The sequence below is a fragment of the Panthera leo genome, chromosome C1 (assembly GCF_018350215.1).
Source record: "Panthera leo isolate Ple1 chromosome C1, P.leo_Ple1_pat1.1, whole genome shotgun sequence".
Classification (NCBI taxonomy): Eukaryota; Metazoa; Chordata; class Mammalia; order Carnivora; family Felidae; genus Panthera; species Panthera leo.
In genome coordinates, this window is record NC_056686.1 from 26,762,375 (window position 1) to 26,784,866 (window position 22,492).

Sequence of the window (22,492 nt, forward strand, 5' to 3'; positions counted from 1 at the left end):
TAAAGGCAAGATTCAATATGTTGTCTATAAGAAATGAACTTTATATATGATCAAAAGACAACTCCAACCTCATAGAGGATGGCAAGGAGTAACAAGACTCCAAGGAAGATGACTAAGCAAGCAAGCTCATGAGCTTGCCAGCATTTCCGTATGTACTAAAAATGAAACTCAGTGGATCCGAGTAAGAAAAGTTCTTTCATTTTTTCAGGTAAGCTCTGCACCCAACATGGGGCTTGAACTCACCACCCCACAATCAAGAGTTGCATGCTCTACCAACTGAGCCAGCCAGGCACCCCAAGACAGGTTCTTTTGACTCACAGCACAGCAAACAGTAGGATCATTAGCAGGGTTAACATCAGATGCCCTAATCCTCCCTCCGGTTTCAGAGGAATAAAAAATTCTCCTACCAAGGGTGAGCCATCTACTCGCACTCTAGACTCTAATACTTTTCTCTGCCTCTAAATCTTTGCTTTATAATTTATCTTCTCTCCTGTCCTGGAGCCCCTAAAATCACTTCATTGTATCCTCTCTCATCTCTCATGAACTCTTCTTACTCCCAAATCCTAGTATTCTCAGAAGTGCACCCTCAGGCTCTTTTTTTTTTTTTTTTTTAAGTTTATTTATTTATGAGCGAGAGCATAAGCAGGGAGGGCAGGAGGGGCAGAGAGAAAAAGAGAGAGAGAGAGAGAGAGAGAGAGAGAGAGAGAGAGAGAGAGAGAATGAATCCCAAACAGGTTCCACACTTACCTGCACAGACCCCAATTCAGGGTTCAAACCCACAAACTGTGAGATCATGACCTGAGCCAAAATCAAAAGTCTGATGCTCAACTGACTTGAGCCACCCAGGAGCCTCACTCCTCATCGTATATGTACTTCCTGGACAATTTTATTTACTCCCATGACTTCATCTGTTACCCAGATGCTAATGATTCTCATATATATACTGCCAGTCCAGTAGTCTTCCCTGAGCTTTAGGTAAACATGTTTTGGACTCTGGTATGCCACCAGATAGCCCTTTTAGAATTAAGGCACTTGCTTCCCCAGCCGTCCTACAGGCTCAAAACTGCAGTCCCTCTCTGGGAGTTGTCCTCAGTTGAAGGAGATGCCTCGTCCAGGTGTATGCTCATCTTTCCCCAACTCCACTAGAGACAGACCATATCCGGCGGGACAAAAGGGCTCGACCCCCTTAACTCAATTTGGGACAACTCTAAAAGACTTCATGGATCGGCTGAGACCTCTGTTGTAACATCACATTTCAACTTTCCTCTAACCCTGCTTCCTTTTTATCCCTTCTGTGTATGATTGCTAAGCGCACTGTTTGTTAAAATCTCCATCTAAAACAATAGTCAGGGGCATCTAGCTGCCTTTTGGTGGAGCATGCGACTCCTGATCTTGGAGTCATGAGTTTGAGCCCCATGTTGGGCACAGAGCTTACTTAAAAATAAATAATATCCAACTGCCTACCACTACACAGATCATTCTCTTACTTTCATGCTTCAGCATATGTCTAGGACTAGTGAATGGTTGTGAAGAATATTATTAGAATAAACTTCTGTGACCTACGTAAAAGTGTAGGTTTCTCTTCCTTCTCAACTATGTAGACCTCCCCACCAGAAGAGCATCTTGAGGACAGGACATCTTTGTATCTCTACTTGTTTAAATATGTATATGCACAAGAGACAACAAAATCCACTGCTGGTTTGTGATCACTTTTTGGTCTTTTGGCTAAGATCAAATGTATTGCTGATAAATGAAAAAATAAACAGATAACTAATTAGCCTATGAATTTCAAGACAGTAGTGGTCTTAAAACATTATCTGTCTGGGTGGCTCAGTCGGTTGAGCATCTGACCCTTGGTTTTGGCTCAGGTCATGATCTCATTGTTCATGGGTTTGAGCCCTATGTCGGGCTCTGCGTTGACAGCGAGGATCCTTCTTGGGTTTTTCTCTTTGCCCCTCCTCCGCTGTCTCTCAAAATAAGGAAACAAAAAAACATATCTGCACTTAAAAATTAAAGTCAAAACACAAAAACAAAAAACATACCTGCAAATTCTGACACTCCTCCAATTAGAGGTGAGAGGTGGGGGGGGACAGATCCCCTCCCCTTAAATCTGCTTGAGCTGTTGACTGTTTAGACAGAGCATGGAGGAAGTGACAAAGCCATGTCACAAAGGTCATACAGCTTTCATGGGGGCTTCTTGGGATTCTTACTCTGAGGGAAGCCAGTTGCCATGTAAGTCTGACTACTCTGAGATGGTCATGCTGAAGCCATAAATAGGCACTCCAGGCAACAGCCCAAGGTAAGCTCTTGGCCAAAAACCACCTTCTACCATGTCAACCAATAAGCCATCTTAAATGTGAAGCTGAAATTTTAGAGGACTACAGCCCATCAACTGACTGCACTTTCAGGAGATCCCAAACAAAAATGGCCAAGTCAAGCGCTTTTAAAATTCCTGACTCACAAAACTGATCGAAGTACCAAATTCCTTTGGATAAATTTATTATACAGCATTAGCAACCAGAATACCTGAGTTTAAGGGTAGTTTGCTCTAATTTTTGCACATGGTAGGAGGTAAACCTCCATATGAATCTTAGAATCAATCAGCTTATCGATTTCTTTTTTTTTTTTTTTAACGTTTATTTTTTATTTTTGAGACAGAGAGAGACAGAGCATGAACGGGGGAGGGGCAGAGAGAGAGGGAGACACAGAATCAGAAGCAGGCTCCAGGCTCTGAGCCATCAGCCCAGAGCCCGATGCAGGGCTCGAACTCACGGACCGCGAGATCGTGACCTGAGCTGAAGTCGGACGCTTAAGGCGCCCCAATCAGCTTATCGATTTCAAAGTTATCTGGGAGGGGCATCTGGGTGGCTTCAGCTCAGGTCATGGTCTCACAGGTTCATAGGTTCTAGCCCCAAGTAGGGCTCTACACTGACAATGTGGAGCCTACTTGGGGTTCTCTATCTGCCCCTCTTGTGTTCCCTCTCAAAATAAACTTTAAAAACTCATCTGGGGGAGCCGCCTGGGTGGCTCAGTCTGTTAAGCATCGGACTCTAGGTTTTAGTTCAGGGCATGATCTCACGAATGAACACCTTGAGTTCAAGTCCCACATCAGGTTCTCCGCTGACAATGTGGAGCCTGCTTTGGAATCTGTCTCCCCCTCTCTTTGCCCCTCCCCTGCTCATGTTCTTTCAAAAGTAAATTTAAAAAATAAGTCATCTGGGACCGCACTGAATCTATAAAATCAGTTTGGGGAATATCGGGTTCCTCTGACTTCAGTATGTTTGAAACTCATTTTAGGCCAAGACACTACAGCCTCACACATCATTTGCTACAGAATCATGTGGACTTTGTCACATTTTGAGCTCTAAGCTTTCTCAGGCTTATTTTCTCCCACCTTGTCTCCGCACTTAACATCTACCCAACATTGGGCCAAATACTAAAAATACCAATTTACCCACATACAACTGGTAACATTAAGTAAGAATCTCTGTTTAATGAAGTAACTTGCCCAAGTTAAAAGGCCTCTCCCAGGACTTCCCAAGCCCTTCAGCCTGAAGGATATATTCCTATTTTTTCCTCTTAGACTCTATGGTCTAAAAGCTTACCAAAAATGAATACATTCCTCTATTCTTTGCTATCAAGTTTAAAATTGCCGGTTATACCCAATTACACTGTACAAACAGGGAGAAGAATTCTTAACTTGCTGCCTGTGAACCCTGGTGACTAATAAATACATTTTAAGGTAACATGTGCAACTTTGGAGCCAGGACTGTGCTAAACACCACATCCATCAATTTCTATCCCAACTGCCCAAAGTAAGTTATGTTCATTTTATTGATAAGCAAACTGCAAATTGGGTAACCTGGCAGATAACACGGCTGGGCAAATAGCTCAATACTTTGAACTTCAGTAGTTAAGATCCCGTTATGCCCCTAAACCATTGTACTAATTTTTGCCTAGAGATCCATTAGGTTCCTAACGTAGCAATCAAAAAGGAGCAATAAAAACTTGAACCAAAAAAAGGACTGAGAAGATTCTGGATTTGGGATGGCTGGCCTCTAAAACATATGCCAACCACAGTGAAACAAGGACTAGGAGTATGAGAAAAACAAGGTCTTGACCTCATCCCTGGTACTGACCACACGCGTTTTCAAAGCAAATCCCATGGGAGGGGGGACTGTTACACTTTCAACAATCCTTTGTGGCTTTCTTTTTCAAGTAACACTGAGCAAACTTCTGAATTCCAAGTTTCTTCTCTTCTGCTTACTTACAGCAAGCTAACAAACTAGCACTTTCTGAAATTCTGCACTATACAAATGAGGCCCAGAGACCTAGCAACAGAATTACCTTTTAAACATAGGCCTCACACACCTTATCCCAAATGCTTAAGCTAGTGCCAAAGAGTCCTTTGACTAACATCTTGTCAAGTTTCAAGAACGACTAGAGTGAAAGGAGAAAGGCAGATCTTACTTCCAAAGTTCTTTACTAAGCAGATTTTACAGTCAATTCCAGCAAGCTTTTCCCTACATCTATATTCAAAGACCCTGTCCATATGCTACTGCATTATGAAATTCAACTTAGAGGAAACCTCGTCATTTGGCAAGCTGTAATTCTGTCTGTGCTTCTTTGTGAACTAACAGGAGTACCCTGTAATAACCAGCATCTGAGGATTCTTTTGTAAAATACAAAGTGGGACACAAAATGCTATTAATGCCTGAAACCCAATGAAGGAGGGGCATGTAGTTAATTGCTGTATTCATCATACGCTAATTTTAGGAATAAAACCTATAAAGAATGAAGGCAATTTTAAACTATCGATGGCTAAATCAGGTTAGTTAGGACAGTGAGGAAGGGCCGTTAAGGTTGATCAGTAATTAATGTTGAAGTAGCTCTGTCAAAAAGGTCCAAGAAAGAGTCCTGAATTATAACCAGTTCTATGCCCACAATATGGAGCATCTTTTTATATCACCTAGAAACAAGGTGATGACATATAAGGAGAATTCTAGGAAACAAAAGGTCCTAACTTAAAAACAAAAACCAAAACACATAAAAGCACAATCTGATTTTAAAATGTCTTTATTAACAACAATTAGGTTGCTCATTCCTCTTTGCCCTCTTCCTCACTGGTTTTCTGGACACAGTTCACCTGATCCTGCCAATTAAAAGAAACAATTACTCCAAAATATGTTAAGAATCAGAGTTCTCAAACATTTACCATTTCGCACCAAGTAAACTTCCTAACACCAAACAATACTAATCAAGGAGTGCGGTATTAACAATATTTAATGACCTATATAATTAAGGATTCTTTAAGAGGCAGATTATTTTAACACCAGACTTTGTCACCAGCTAGTTGATTCAAGTTTACTTCCATTCACTAGAACTTAAGTAGCAACCACTCTTGGAAGGAAGATCTAAGATACTCCATTAATTGGCACCTTCCCTAGGTTTAAGATATAGTCAATTAATTATTGCTATTTCTACATTATTCTCTTTTCAAACTACGATTATGACAGCCCTTTAAACCTGAGTGATTATCTAGTTATCTATTTATGCAATTTGTATTAGATGGAAGACAGTAAGCTATTGTCCACCTACTACCTTTCTGTAAAATACTGGCACACAGTCATGTCCATTTGTTTACCTACTGTCTACGATGGCTTTCCCAGGTAGAATAGCAGAGTTGAGCTGAGTTTTCTTTAAAATTGCCAACCCGGGGGGTGTCTGGGTGGCTCAGTCGCTTAAGCATCTATCTGACTCTTGATTTCAGTTCAGGTCATGACTTCATGGTCATGAGATGGGAGTCCTCACTGGGCATGGAACATGCTTAAGATATTGTCTCTCTTTGCCTTTCCCCCGCTTACACTTGCTCTCAAAAAAAAAAAAAAAAAAAAAACCTCACAAAACCAAACACAAACCCCAAAATTGCCAACCCTTCTAATACATCAACCAGATGAGATCAACTATAGGAGATCCCATCAAATGACTATGTGGTTAAAAAACCGGGAACCCTGGGGCACCTGGGTGGCTCAGTTAAGCACCCAACTCTTGATTTTGGCTCAGGTCATGATCTCCTGGTTCATGAGATCAAGCCCGTGTCAGGCTCTGTGCTGACAATTCAAAGCCTGCCTGGGATTTTCTCTCTCTCCTGCCCCTACCCCTCCCTGGCTCACGCACACACCCTCTCAAAATAAACAAACATTAAAATAAAAATACAAAAACAACCAAGGAACTTTAAATTTTCCAAACTCTCCTCTGCATAGTTCAATGGACAAAGGTAGATATACATACATACTCTTACAGAAAACTGAAGTCCCTGTTTTCCTGAGGCTTGAGCCAAACCAACAAACAAGACCTACAACCTCAAGAAGGCTGTTAAAATGATTATAAATATGTACTATAAAAACATATTCCCTACAAGGAAGTTTTAACACAGAGTAAGTTAAAATGAAATATTCACACATAAATAATCATGTTTGTAACACCCAAGAGTTGTCCGGAAGGCAGTTTACAAAGTAAGAATGATTCCACTTACCCAGACACTTCCTGAATCTAACAAGTTGTGGCTTTCCTTCTTGGCTCATGTTGTGGGATATCGTCTTGAGATTAATAGCTTATCCACCTATCATTAAAAATAGAATTTATATAGCATATTACATATTACATTTTTTTAAATTAATTGTTAGTATGTACACTGTATTCTCACATCAACAAGAGGCACATTCTGGGGTACAGGTCTGGGTTCCAATCAGTGGTTTGTATTTTCTTTTGCTGTTTTTACTTAGGAAGGACCTGGCCCACACCAAGGTGACATTCTAAATTTTCTTCACATAACACTTCAGAATTTTTCCTCCTCTACCAATGACCCATTCTGAATGGGTCAAAAGTGGAATTTAGAGTACTAAAAAGATGGCAATTCTCCACCAATTCAAGCCTTCTTTGTCCTTTTTCTCTACATAACCATGTATCTTTTTCTATAGTTGTAAAAGTAACATACAATGTTAATATACGAAGTTAATAACAAAGTATAACTGACACACAAAGTTCTATTAGTTTCAGGTACAGATCCAACCATTTTTTTCAATTCTCCTACTGTTTGACACTTTTATAATAAAATACTCCCCACTTTCTCTTTCCCACTCACATTCACATGCAAACAACTATTTTCAGAAACAAAACACTCGGACATTATCTTAGGAGAGGTAAACATCTTAAAAATCAAACATGTTTTGCCCCACATAGCTAAATCAAATTATTTAACCTTTTTACAAATCAAACTCAAACTCTTCTACAGGTTAGGACTTCTAAAGAAACTTACTTGAAGTGAATGAGTACTCCAATATCAGCCAACATCAATCATTCTTACCTAAAGAATAATAAAAGAAAGTTAATATAAAAGACAAGGGTATAAAGGTTTTGAAAATGCTAGTTAACTTCAAAATTTAAAGAGTAAATTCCAGAGACAAAAGATTGGGGGCAAGTTACGGAATAAAAAAACAACAGGAAGAAACTTGATGGGGGGAAAAAATCTAAAATTATTCTTATGTAAAGTAATAAAGTAGACAGCTGAATTCAAATAAAAATTGTATCTTAATTGAAATACAAAAGCCTAACTGCTATTTTCACCAGTCTGAGCACAATCCAGTTTGACTGCAACCCAAAATATACTATCCCTTATGTGAAGGTATGTGACAACGTTTACCTTACCAAATGAGTTTTAACATCAGCTCTCTTTTCATGTAAAAGCACATACCCTGCCCCCCATTCAAGTATGTCTTCCATTCTCAGGTGGACTGACCACCTTCAGCAGGAGTCCTCCAAGAAGAGTGCCCTCCCCACTCCACAGTACACAACACTGCAGCTGTTATCCTGCAATCCTATGTATTTGCCTCGTTCTTTCCCTCCAAGTCCTCACTGAGTTTTAAGTTGGGGCAGGAAAGCTATGCCTTATTCGGGACAGCAAGGAACCTGCATTTTTCTGAGGGAGAAGACATTCACCTTCACTATATATATGCCTGGTAGGGCCGCAGTGCACAAAAACCAGAAAGATCAGCCTTAATTCAAGTTCCAGGTTTTTCTTCCTCCCTGATTATCAGTTACTGCCAAGGGTATAAAAAATAAGAGTTCCCTGTTGCACATGTACCATCCATAAGGGATACTATATCGTTTTGCATTCTCCCCCATCCTCCAGATTATCCTAGTACTCTGCATCCAGCCCCCTTCTCACCCTCCAAATAAAATCTTTTCAGCACTGGTGTTCAAAAGCAACATTTTTATGGTTGATGGTGTACAACTGTGAGAGTTCCACAGTTGAGTCTTAAAAATTGCCAATCATTATCTAGCAGCAATGACAGATAATTAGGAGCAGTCAAATCCTCAGAATTCTTTCCCTAATAGGCAGCCATTTGAGAACTGCACTAGCTGACAGACACTGAAACATTATCAGCTAAAGCCAAAACCAAATAAAGGCCCAGAACAAGCATCCTGGCTCTCTCAAACCTGTCCAAAATCATTAAGGGAAAGGCAATAAAAATGCAGGACTGTTGATCATGTCACTGCAGCTGACAATGATTAACAATAGGAGACATGCAACCCCCATTAAGGTTAAAAGTCCAAAACTAGTCACACGCATCTCTTTCTTGGGGAAAAATGAGACTATTATACATTCTTGGTAGGTTTTGCAACCTTGTGTGAAGAGCACCCATTCCATTTCTTTCATCTTTCAGAAAGCACCGGTATCTGTTCCAAGGGCCTAACAGTACGAAAATGCATTCTGGCATCACACCTCTGAACTTTAGACCATTCTCATTAAAAAGAATAATTCTGGTTTGCAACAAGGAAACACTATGAAATACAATGCAAGCACCTCGGTATAGTGGTGTTACTGAAGCCCATTTATTCCCAGCTTTTTGAGTGAGTGATTTTAAGATCCTCTACACTAAGATTCACAAATTATAGCTACATACAAATCGAAACTAGTTTAGAATTGACTTAAGTCACAGGTTTCTCATTTCAAAGTGCAAAAGCCTACTCATCTTGAAATAAGCAGAAATGAAGCAAAATTAACCCCCCACCCCAATGATGTTCCTCAAGTCCGTATATTATAACAAGTACGTTCTCTCAAAATTGTTATTGACTGTTAAGAAATGAACCTGAGCTTTTATTTCTAAACACTTGAATCACTAAATCACGGTAGCAAGCGTTGGCCACCGATTTAATGGATTATGCCACAGGAAAATCCCATCGGGGTTGTATGTCAATTTAGCGACACTATTGTCACTAATATTGAGCATTATGTTTGAACTGCATTGTATTATTAACAAAGAGCTAAACTAGTCACCATTTGCTTTTTCACCTAACAGGAGAGTCAAGGTATTTGTTTGAATAGACTACGTATTAAAGTACAAATTTGTCCCCACCTTGTGAATTGCTTGCCAAAGAGCAAGCCATTTTTCTTGATACAATGGAAGAAAATTCTCATAGTCACGAAGAGTTTTCACCGGCATTTATGCAAAGTAAACCAAACTTCCAGTTACAGAGCAGAAAGCATTATACGTGAAAGCTGTTTCCATGCATGCTAGCTAAAAACCAGCTCGGAGACCAAAGTTAAGTTGAATTGAGGTCTGGAACAACAGTCGATGCAAAGCTTACAAAGCTGAAGTCCTAAGCAACCAAAGCTGCTTTTGAAGACTTTTTATTTTTTTATTTTTGGTAAGCATTTTGGATTATAACATCACATCCCTAAAGCTAAGGGAACCAAATTCAAAAATCTACTCTGAACATTTGCAGTCATCCTACAGAATACGACGAAGAAGTCTTAGGATTGGGAAATGATTCCCAACGTGTATTCAACTGCAGGCAAGTCAACATGCCACACCACTTTCCCCCAGGTTTAGAGCATAGACATATTTAGACAAGTCACATAACTTGGAACTATTCACATTAGATTCCCATCTAAGCCCACGTTAGTAACAAAGGTATTCCCATGAAGCCCATTAAAAAAAAATTTTAAGTCACATTACAAAAAAAACAAAAAACAAAAAAAAAAAAAACCACTGTACTTTTTAGTCTTAATTCACTCCAACCTGCAGAATGATTACCAAGATTGCATTCTGAAATGGATATTGCTGACCTATGGGCAGGTCAGTTTGCTACAACAGAGACTCAGTATCACATGCTATACAGTCCATGTCAAGATGCTAAAAGCACTCTACTTTCCAAGTATGGTTTGATTCCCTCTCCCCCACACCACTGACGTGTTCCACGTTCTCTTCAGTTACAATGCAACTAAAGGAAACCACACAACTGCATCAGATGTACCAAAGAATCAAGTTTGCACTTTTTATCTGAGAACTGCAACAGCACTGATTTCTGCCTGACAAATTACAGCTTGAAACCCAAACCCACGCAGTTTTGATAGCAGCTAGCTTTACCATCCAAGTGTTAGGTGCTGCACTGTAATTTCATGGTCAGAAGTGTGATGTCAGAATGCCCACGGAATAAAAGTACATAGCAAGTCACCAAGTTAGATTATATTGCTTGTTACCTACCTGTATGCAGTCGGCAATGAGAATCTTGGAGCAAGCAGGAATACTACATCCGGGTCCTAATGTCCATTGCCATTTGCGGTACTACGTTCCTCACAGTTACGCACTGCAGAAATGCTGGCTAAATGCAGTTATGTAGCAGGCCACTACTTTAATAGTGCACAATTGCAGTCCAAGAACACCAGAAAACATCCCGCCACAACGTAGTGGCTTGCCCGAGAAAAGCCAAGTATCTAAATTTTTGTCTGCCATAATATGCCACTTATAAAAATTGCACAGGCGTAACGTTACAATTTCCCAAATTATTATCTGTTTGTATTAGTGGTATAATACATCTATATAAAGAGTGGTGGGGTTTATAGGACTTCTTAGGAGTTTTAATTAGTGTTCTAAGCAGAGGATTATGGTTTCACTAAATAATGTGAGCCATTCAGTTAATCTTATAAGGTACCTATTGAATACACTGGGATCTCGTAGAGAATGCAGTTTAAAGATTAGGAGTAATAAGCTTAAAATGATCAGTGTTCCTCTTAAAATTACGAGAGAAAGTGGAGAAGAGGAAATGGGGGCAGCTGGTTTCTTTAAATAAGAAAAATGGCTGAAATACTTCAAAAGTACTACATTCCCTTTCCCACCCATTTCATATCAGCTTTTAGGAAACTCCTTTTTAAGAGGATTTAAATTCACATTAAGCTAAAAACTACCATATGCATTCCAAGACTTATTGAAAGTCTCTTTGAGTAGCTTACAACCCTTGGTACACTGCTGTTTCAGTGAGGAAAAGGCAAAACTTAGTGGAAACTAAGCAACATTATTTGCTAAACAACGTTTAGCAATTCTACAGCCCACAGTAAGGCTAGCAAAACCACAACTTTCAGGAGATTATCCATTAGCATCCTTCACCACTCTTCAAAGGTACAGTACTAACAAAAGCTTATTTTAGGGGTCTGTGCCAGCATCCCTTATAAAGAAAGGCATGTAATCTGAAAAATAAACTGAAACATTAATTTTATAGGCAGATTTTCCCACTTCCCCACCAGCCCCCGCCCACACACATTCACGTTCACCCTCTGTGGGTGTCCCATGAACACCCCTTAATTTATCATTAGTGGAGTCCCTACCATACAATTCAATCAAATTGTAATGGATTCCTTTCAAATCCAGACCCTTGTTTCCATACAGAAAACCTCATACATATCACCAATTAATGACTTGGGACAAAACTTCCTCATGGATAGAATTATGGTGGAACTACTACCGACTTCCAAGTGTCTTGGGGAAGAAATAATAAACATATTCTAAGGAGATTCTCTTCCTTAATTAGCACACCATGTACCTGTCAAGTCACACAACCAGAATTGAGTGACATGCCTTTATACTCCACTAGTGTTTTACTTTTAGTATTATCCAGTTTCCTATGCAGAAAGTGCTCAGGGTTTCAACAAGAGGTTTCCCTTTGTACTCAGGCACAATACTAAACTTCAGCATTTAACGAAGATTTGATTTAGAATTTTACTTTTGCCAATTAGCACCAAGAACAGAGGTGAAAAGGAGGAAGACACATTCCATAGTAAGAGTTCTGTAATGTACAAATTTGAATGGAACTAAGAACAAAGCCAAACCATTCAATTACTTTACCTACTTTTAGGAAGCTGTTCCTCTGCTAACATACATACGCTGGGAAAACAGGTTCCCATCGTACTATCAGACAACAATAACAATCTACTTTAATGTTAAGTCAGAATGTCTTATCCTAATGGAAGGAGATTCAATGAAGTTGACAATCAGCTGACAACACCATCGAAACACTCCAAAACTTTATGGTGGGAGAAAGGGGTATTTGTACTGTGTAGCATGAGCAACTCTCTCCAGATTTAGTGCTACATCAAAAGTAAACTATAGAAAAGCAGGTTAACAAATAGTTTACAGTAAGAATCGTGATCTACAACGCTACTGGTCATTAACAGTCACCACTAGTTCTTAGAAAAGAGAACAAGTTTTCATAGCCCTACAGATTTTGTCCACCAGAAGTAGCACAAGGAGATGTAAAAGTTACAGAGTACAAATGTATACGTAGCTAAACCTACTTCATGGTTACTACGCTTCTTACTTGCAAGTTGAATTTTTCACACTAAACCCCATCTTCATAAATCGCTTGAAGTAATACATGAAAAGGCTTCATGTTTAACAATCTTTAATTCAAATATGAAAGTTCAATACAAGCCATTTGTAGGGCTTGGGACTTGTTCTTTTAAAAACAAGAATGGAGGAATGCAACAAAATGATCTTTCCACTTTTTTCTTCAGAAACTTTCAAGGAAAGGATAGATCATAGGGCCATAAAGATCCATTTAGTCATACCCACTTTCTCCCCCTACCAAGTCTTTCACCCATTCCATAATCTTAATACACATTCCTGAAGGAAGAGTTACAGTTCAGCTTGCTTACATAACCATTTAAAAATACTTAGCACCAGCTTGCTTCCTATAATGCCAAACAAATCATGAAACTACTTCAATATGCATTTCTTCTTTTTAAAACAAGGGGGGGGGGAGGGGGTACTTATTTGTAGAAAGCAATGCTTAGCCTACAGATACATTTCCCAGAAATGGCATATGCCATTCAAAGGCCTAGACACGCTCATGCTTTCGAAGTGGAATACCTAGCCTAATGTGCATAGAAGCATGAATGGCAAAGTTGAAGATCAATATTATAACTATTTTTTCTATTTATTTGAAGCACAGTAAAAAAAAAATTGGTACACTTTGGAAATTCAGTGGCACAAGGTACACTGCCATAACTTGAGGGACATTATACAGTTAAAAAAAAAAAAAAAAAAAAGGAAATAAAAAGGAAAAAGAATTCCCCTGTTTGAAACACTGCATTACATAATTTTACCTGCCCAAACAGACCATTTACAAATATTAGGTCAATAAACTGCTAACATCCATAAAAAGGTAGCTTTCTTACTAAAATGCAAGAATTTAAAAGATTGGTATCTAAACAAGAAAAGACAAAAACAAACTGGAATGAAAACCTAGATATCACATCTAAAATCGGGGCTTTTTGTTTGGGCCTTCATACTCTTCTCTCCCTCTACCATATCCTGCTGGAGTTCCAGGCCCCATTCCTCTAGGACCCTGTCCACCCACAGGTCCCGCACCTCCCTGCCCAAAGCGCTCAGTACGCTATTGGAACAGTAATTAACAGTTCATTATATGTAGTTGATGTCCATGTGTGTTAAGTAAATATTTTAGAAGGTTCCGTAGTCAACGTTCGTCGATACAATCACCAATGAGTCGATCCACAGGTACCGGGAACATAGAAAGGAAAAAAGGGTAATTTGAAAATTAGTTTACGATAATACATGCCTTGTGGTATGTTCCCACTTGAGCCATTCTCATACACCTGTTTCAAAGAATAGGTCTTCCCTGTAGTGCTAAAAAATTTAAGAATTAGTGCAGATGTGAAAACCCATTCCAAAATGAGTTTTAAGAAATTTCACATCAGATTAACCCACTGCAAAAGCTTGCAAACTTCTCACTTTCAAGGTCTGAACAGGAAATTTAATTTCCAAGTAAGCCTAACAAGCCCAACCAGACAGATTCAATTCACTCAATGAAGTGACAAAGACCTACTCACCAGTTAGTGGCATGAGCTGCATAAGAAACCTTGTGCTTTTCAAGATCTTAAGACACATCTGCTAAGTTGCAGAATCTTAAAACGTTCAAAGTTTTAATAAAATGCTACCAGACTACAAAAAGAAAAAGCATAAAAGACTAACAGATTTAGTCACTTAACCGGCACAGTAACTTCATTAAAAGTGTTGCCATATTCTCACAGGTATACCACCTTCAGAACCATCACTAAATAAGCAGAGACAATTATGTTCACAGTAGTATAGTTGCAAATTGACTAAATATACAGCCCACCCCCACACCAGCCCAGCTTTTCCTTCGGGTCTTTGAAAGTCTACGGACACTTAGCTATGATTCCATGTTTTGGGGACCTCCCAAACAGCTTAACACCAAGCTTAAGTGACTGCAGTAAAGCAGGACTTCGTAATTCCATCTAGTTTTAAGTACTTTAATCTTAGAAACCTATGTTCCCAAACAGAAAAATCCTATTGATATGCAAAGCACAAAAGCCTTACAAATTCTATTCAAAATAAATCAGTTACAGAAAACATCACTCCAAAAGGGAGGGGAAAAAAGCATGTAACTTCCTATACATAGTTCAAACATGTTTTCTACTATATACTATAGGACTACTTAAACTGAATCTCAATTCTTTAAACTATTTCTCAAAAACCTAAAAATGTCAGGGTTTTAACGCATTGTACGGTGTTTCTCAAAAGCCATGAGAAAATTTGGGGGTTTCACGGTTATGTTATTACATCTCAGAACCCTACCTGTTACAGGAGACAGAAAAAATCTCAATTGTGGGAACATCATGCCAAATTATATTTTACAAATTTGATACAGACCTACAATCTGCCTTTTAGGAAGCGTATAAACCAAAATGTTACCCACGTTATTTTTTAAATTCATTTTGAAGAAAACAACACTACATTTACCCAACCAGCTATTTATGATTCTAATTCTCAAAAAACCTCAAGTAGGCTTTAAATGGATTAGACCCCATAATAAATCCTTACATTCCTATTTGTAAAATAAACCTAAAGAGCTATGTGTTGCAGCTTCCCTCTCCTTTGCCAAAAGCCTGTAGGTGAACCAATCATATTCAACTCAGTTATGAAAATGCACACTTCTCTAAACCCACCTCTAAATCCAATATTCAAATTTCCTATGGATTTGTAAAGCCCTAACACAGCCACTCAGACCAATTCACTTGGTTGTTTCTAAAGCATCCTGACAGACTACCTGTACAGTTAAAATATGAAAGCATCAAGAAGGTTCAGATCAAATGCACACAACTAGTATGCTTAAAATGGTCATGGATTGTTGCTATCCTGTAGCAATATAGAGATGTCAGTGTTTTAGAAGGTGCACCTATTGACAGGCCCAACAAGTGGGAAACGACGAGTCAAAACAGTAAACAACTCCCTTCTCATGGGTAGAAACCACACCAAATATAGGTCAAAGTCCTACACATCACTAAAACATGCCTAAAACTATAAACTGCAAGTCTGATTCATACTTATGGCAAATATCAGCTTAATGAATGACAGTTTGCCATTTGATTACTCTCACGTGGATGTAGAATAATCAGGTACATCATCTAACATTTAGAATTTGGATTTGCCATGTGCTAGAGTGCAAAAGTACACAAGCAATATAATGGAAAGCACCTATGTCTACTTATTGCCGAAGAGAACTCCAACATACTACTGACAGCATTGACTTCTTGTTGGCAACCGTTTCTGTTTAGGTTACCGCATACTGAGTTCTTCTATGTTGCCAAAGTTTTCCTCAATATTATGATTTACATGATACGGGAACTAAAAAGAGGTTCAGTTACCTACTTAAAAAAACAAAACAAAAGAAAAAAAAAAAACAGAAAACAAAACACACACACGTAAGTTGTGAAAAATGAGAATTTCCTTTGTACTACGTCACACAGGATACATTACCATGTCGCTTCCCATCATGGAACCACTCATGGTTGCTGGTGGAACTCCAGGATTAGCTTCATAACCTATGCCACCACCACCACCTAGAGGTGGAAATTTCTGGCCTCCTGAACCATAGGGATCTAGGAAACAAAAATGCTGGTTACAACTCAACCAGAATACAGCTCTTGAATGGTACTGCTAATATTATTTTCATGCTTACCTCCCATGTTCATTGCTCCTCCTCCACCCATTCTCATGTCTCTTTCTCTCTGAAAGAAAAAAATCCCTTTCATATGTCCATACCAAGAATTCTTAGACAAAAAAAATCTCCAAAACTCAAAGATGAAGACTATTTTTAAAATCAGTATCCTGAAACCACTTGTTGAAATTCAATTATCCAAAAACCGATAAAGCTTCTTCCTAACCAATGAAATCTTTAGGCCCAGCCAAGAAGATAAAACTCAAAGCGTATCATAATACACTTGTAAAAACAAAAACTATAAAGTGAAATGTTATATTTAACTTAGTAAGACTTCATATTTTTGGTACCTACAAGTTTTGTAGACAACTCCAACTAGACTGCAATAGAATTTTACTTACTGGATCCATGTAGCCCATCCGGCTATAACTTTCCTCTCTTTGGCGTCTCATTTGTTCTTCCATTTCACGTTGACGAATCATCATCTCTTCTTCCCTTCTACGTCGTTCTTCTTCTTGCCTGGAAATATTCATCAAGCACATGAACGGTCACCCACATCTTTTAAAAGTTAATTTGAAGGGGTGCCTGGGTGGCTCTGTCAGTTGGGCATGTGACTTCAGCTCAGGTCATGATCTCAGTTTGTGAGTTAGAGCCTGCTTGAGATTCTCTCTGCCCCTCCCTACCTGTGCTCTCCCATGCTATGCTATCTCAAAATTAATGAACTTTAAAATAAATAAGTCAACTTGGAAAAAGCTAGTGGTCTGCCTCAGAGCTTTACAAAGTCTAGGTTAGAGGAACACCTGGGTGGTTTAGCCGATTAGTCACCTGACTTCGGCTTCTCCAAGTTCATGGCAGTTCATGGGTTTGAGCCAGGCACTCTTCTGAGTAGAAAGCCCACTCTGGGTTCTGTCTCCCTCCCTCTCTGCCGCCTCCCTAGCTCGCTCACCCTCTCTCTCAAAAATAAACATTAAAAAAGAATTACAAAGTCTAGATTAGAGCAAACACACAGGAAAGCCTAAAGAGAGTCTAGAACAGACCTAGAAGCATTCTGGCAAAGAAAATTGGTGTCCTAAATGAAAACCTTACACTCTACTCCGATTTAGTGTCAAACCAACACTGACATATGTCCGTATTTAACCTCTGTATGCCACACTCACCTGCAAGACTTAGGTGTATCTTTTCCTCTAAATGTTTATGCAGAAGAAAAGGCTTAATTTAGTTTAACAAAATTTTACCTTAGCTGCATTTCTTTACGTTTCTGCATTTCTTGATTATGAAGTTCTTCCATGCGTCTTAATTCTTCCTGGCGTCTCATCAGATCTAAACATTAGAAAATTTTGTTGTGAATTCACATTAGTGGGGTTCTAAAAAGTTCAAAAAGCAATTCAGCCTATCAGTGAAATTTACACAACAGGATCTTTTTTTTTTTTTTTTTTTTACCTTGACGCAAAAGATTTGCCTGATGTTCGTGATAAGCATCTTCCATTTCACTTTCCAATTTGTCCTTTGCATCTTTCATGTTTTTTTCAACTTGCTCCCTTTGCTGTTTCTCCATTTCATCCAGGGACTTCCATCGCTGAGAATATTCATACTCAAATGTGCCATGCTGGGCAAAACGAGGAGGGGTTTCTCTCTCCCTGACAATATTTCAACATGAACCGATTTGTGGATGCACATAAGAAAGACTACTCAATTACCCTAAAAACACTGATTTTGCCCCTGGCCTATCGACTCTAAGAAATACCCAAAGGCAGGGGATGGCAGGGGCGCCAGGGTGGCTCAGCCGGTTAATCGTCCAACTTCTGGTTTTGGCTCAGGTCATCTCAGTGTCATGAGATCAAGCCCTGAGTCGGGCTCTGCACATCATGACAACATGGAGACTGCTTGGGTTCTCTCTTTCTGCTCCTCCCCACTTGCATTCTTTCTCAAAATAAATAAATTTTAAAAAATAGCTTTACATCAAAAATAATACATGTCCCAAGATGCCTGGCTGGCTCAGTCAGAAGCACATGACTCTTGATTTTGCGGTTGTGCATTTGAGCCTTATGAATTTGAGCCCCGTATTGGGTGTAGAGATTACTTAAAAATAAAATCTTTGGGTCGCCTGAGTGGCTCAGTCAGTTAAGCGCCCAACTTCACTTCAGGTTGTTATCTTGCAGTTTGTGCTGACAGCTCAGAGCCTGGAGCCTGCTTCAGATCCCGTGTCTCCCTCTCTCTCTGCCCCTCCCCACCCTCTCAAAAATGAGTAAAAATTTTAAAATTTTTAAACCTTTATGTAAAAAAGTAATACATGTCCCAGAATTGTATGGTAACAGAAAATAATGGGCACTGAAAAGCAATCCTACCTTCCTCATTTCCTAATTCTGTTTCCTCTAACCAAATGCCTAATCAAGGAGTATTTTTTTTTCCATTCTTAAAAAGGAAAATACCTATTCACACAACTGTTCTAAAGACAAAACAAAATTCCATGTAAACTATGCCTATCTCAACAATGAATACTAGGCATTTGAAGATCTCTGCTTCAAAACCTCTAAACTTCCTGAGCCTTAGATTTCTATCAAGCATATATGCATTTGAAGAATTTTGCATTTTCTAGGCAAAAGTGAAAAGTTACTGCAAATTGTTTGGACTTAAATAAGAAAAATGCTTAAAATTTAAATCAATCTTACTTTTGATACATTGGATTCTTCTGTGCAAGTTTTTCAGGAAGGCCATCTTCATCATCTAATTGTTCAAGTGGTTCCACAATGACTGGACGAGGAGTTCTAATAACAAAAATGGTTCCGTCTTAACTTCGTTTCAACTTCCTCATCCAAGTTAATAAATAAAAATTAGGATAAGCACAAGAACTTACGTTGTTAGTAAGAAAACACCTTCACTGCATCTTTCAAATGCTTTCCTTGCTGCTGGTTTGGAAGCAAACTCAACAATGCCTTTCCCTGTAGATCTCCCGCGATCATCCACAATTACAACAGCCCTTTCAATAGGACCAAACTGGCTAAAAGCTTCTTCCAACAGTTCATTGGAAACATAAGGTGAAAGGTTTCGAACAGAAAGGGCGGCAGCATGTGTGGCAAAGCGAACCCGAAGCTGTCTACCTCTCATCGGTGTATCATCAAGTTCAGCTTTGGCAATTTCAGCCAGTGCTCTAGATTCCTGAAAGTTATCAGACATGCTCATGTTAATAACCTCCTATTGGCTAATGTCCACTCTGAAACTGTTAAAAGCTTAACTCCTACTCCTATTCTTCCTCAGGCTCAGTTCAAGCAGCCCTCCCAGACACCACTCAGAGTAGGTAGTTAAATGTCCTATCCACCCACTCTCCTCTTTTCTTAGGTACCGACAATTATTCGCCATGTAAGTGGCATCTTGTTTGTAAAAAAGGTGAAAAATTTAAAAACCAACTTATTGCTGTTGGTTTGAACACTAGCGTCTGCAGTAGCAAAAGATGAAAACACTCTTCTAAATCCACATTAAATTAAAAAAAACTCACAAGTTTAATAAATCCAAATCCTTTGCCTTTGTTGATAAAAACTTCTCCTGGTTCTCCATATTTAGCAAATAGTCTTTTGAATTCATCCTCTGTGATATCAGCAGGTAGATTCCCAACAAATAACCGACAACGCTGAGTGTAAGTTTTCTCTCCAGGCCTCCTCAAGAGAGACAAGTTGGCTTTAAACCCCTAATGAAAAAGAAAGGAAATTTTTCAGACACCAGTCACCTCATCAACTAGGAAAATTCAGTAACAATGTTCGCTTTTCCCAGCCTGGGTAACACCACCAACGGAGTTATTCTTCAATGCCGTTTAAAATCAAAACAAAATTTCACTTATTTGCGGATTTCCAATGCAGTTAACTATCCGAACAAACAGCCCAAACCATCCAGAACACTCGAGAATAGACCTACAGCCCTCTCTAGACTCGACTCTACATGAGCAACCTCGTCAGCTGTATATGCTTAGTGTCGCTAACAAATCTATATCGTAGCAGACGTTAAGTCAAATCAAGTATTACATGAAAAAAATGACCAAAACCCTGCTGTCACCCACATGACTTGTGCCTGCTCCGGTAAGGCCGGAAGTTCCCAGATCTCTCCAACCCTACACAGCACGCTCTAGTCTGGTTCCCAGGACCCGCTAGCTTTAACATGGCCCAGGGCAGCTTGTCATCGCCTGCCTCCCCAGGCCAGCCTCCCTCGGGCCTCTTAGAGGCCCCACGCCGTCCGCCCCCTACTCCGGCAGCGGCCCCGCCCTCGGCCGCCCGCGCGCACGCGCTCTTTCCGGTCTCCGACAAAATGGAGGCCGGGAAAGGAAGGAGGAGGGGGCCGCCGCCATCTTAGGGAAACCGACGCGTACCTCCGGGAGACACTCACCTCCGAGTCGGAGATCTTCTCCTCGCTGCGGCCACCAGGCCCGCCGGGTGGGGGCCCCTGGTGGTGCTGCTGGTGGTAGGGTGGGTGGTGCTGCCGGCCTCCTCGGGGCTCCCCGCCGCCTCGATGTGGCGGCTTGGGGTGGCCGCCAGGAGTACTTAGGCCCGGGCCGCCGCCGGGCTTCGGCCCGCCTGGCATTTTGCCGCCTTTCGGGCCTCCGGGTCCTGGGCCCTGCTTAGGACCGGGCCCCGGGCCCCCTGCGGGTGGAGGCGGGGGGCCCCCGGCCTGAGGTGGGGTGGTGGGGACACCGCTGCTCGGCGGCGCGGGCGGGGGCGCCCCGGGGGGCGCCGAGGTGACAGCGGGCGGCGGGGTCGGGGTGGGGCCTGGGCCCGTGGGGGCCCCAGACGTCGGGGGAGTGGCGGGCGGTGCCGAGCCGGAGGCCGGCGGAGCGCTGCCCACTCCGGGAGCCGGGCCGGGTCCCTGAGGAACGACGGGCTTGGACGAGTCCTGTGGCGGCGGCGGCGGCTGCTGATGCGGCGGCTGATGCGGCGGTGGCTGAAGTGGCGGCGGCTGCTGTGGTGGCGGCTGCTGCGGTGGTGGCTGCTGCTGTTGCTGGTGCGGAGGCGGTGGTGGGATTGGGGGCTTGGGGCCACCCTGGCCCGGGCCGGGCCCCATGGGTCCGCGGTTCTGATTGAGGCCCATGCCGGGCGGCGGGGAGCGGAAGTCGTGGAGGCCGCCGCGGCCGCCGCCTCCTCCGCGCCGGTGGAAGCCGCCACCGCCACCGCCACGGCTCCGGAACCGATCCCGAGACATGTCTGTAATCAAGGGGCGGTCGAGGCAGAAGCGGAGAAGACGCTCTGGGAACGTGGAGGCCACCTTGCTTCGCACAAGATGGCGGATGACACAGGCGGCGCGCCGCCTTTGTCCTCCTCTTATATAGGCCAGCTGGCTTGGCCCCGCCTACTTCTCGATCTGTAGCTCCAATAGCCAATTGCAAGTACGGTACTTGATGACACAAAGTTACGGAACGCTAATCTTTCCGATTGGCTTCCGGATGAGAGGAGGGAGGCATGGAGGGGCTGAAGTTTCCAGTTGGCCAATGAGCAGAAAAGGAGTTGGCTGCAGGCCACTGTGATTTGCTGTGAGAAATTTGAATGGGTTCGCCAGAGCAGTTTTCCCTGATAAGCCACGGCCCTATCAGCTCCTGGGGAGAGATGTTAGAGGACCCTTTTCTTTGTTGATTACTCCCAAGAGCTGCCTCCGGGTATCCTTGCCCTGAAAGAACAGCTGTTCTCCGTTCTCTGGTTCAAAAGCATAAATTACGTGTATCTACTATCTACTCTACCTTGTTCTGGGCCAATTAAACTTGAGAACTAAAATCTTACCGATTTCACACACCCAAGCTTACTGATTTCATTTTGGAACCTCAGCGGAGTACAGGTTTGTTCTAGCAGTATAAATTTGGGAATAGGCTTAAGTTAGTGAACTCTTTGTTAAAAAAGGAAGTTTTGACTGTGTGTGAGCGTGTGTGTAAACTAGTAATTTACAAGCACAAGTCACAGGAGGAATATAACATTTTCCTTAATTCCTAGCACTCAATACTTTGTGGACAGATTAAGATACTTCCAAATTACAACGTTAAAATATCTGTATGGAATCAACCAATGGGCACCATCCTTCTTCCTTCGTACAGCATCTTCTAACCGTATCCCTTAACACCCTTCCTAGTTACTGTCATCTATGGACCTTTTGATGGATCGATCATTCCTCCCTCAATTAATACTAGGCCATGGCTCATTGTCCT

General features: G+C 41.1%; 1 protein-coding gene across 2 annotated transcripts; it reads right to left on the reverse strand.

The window, feature by feature from the left end:
• Positions 1-5,062: 5,062 nt before the first annotated feature.
• On the reverse strand, positions 5,063-21,600 carry SFPQ (splicing factor proline and glutamine rich). Of its 2 annotated transcripts, XM_042950252.1 has the most exons (13): positions 20,692-21,600; positions 19,814-20,002; positions 19,175-19,476; positions 18,990-19,085; positions 17,761-17,957; positions 17,556-17,640; positions 16,722-16,839; positions 16,342-16,390; positions 16,140-16,261; positions 10,551-13,734; positions 7,319-7,366; positions 6,536-6,622; positions 5,063-5,152 (listed from the first exon to the last, which is right to left on the reverse strand). In XM_042950252.1, exons 1-10 carry the CDS (start codon positions 21,499-21,501, stop codon positions 13,597-13,599), a joined length of 2,106 nt encoding a protein of 701 aa, XP_042806186.1. In that variant the 5' UTR covers positions 21,502-21,600; the 3' UTR covers positions 5,063-5,152; positions 6,536-6,622; positions 7,319-7,366; positions 10,551-13,596. The 2 variants fall into 2 exon arrangements, with proteins under 2 accessions (XP_042806186.1, XP_042806187.1); XM_042950253.1 differs by lacking the exon at positions 10,551-13,734.
• Positions 21,601-22,492: the final 892 nt, after the last annotated feature.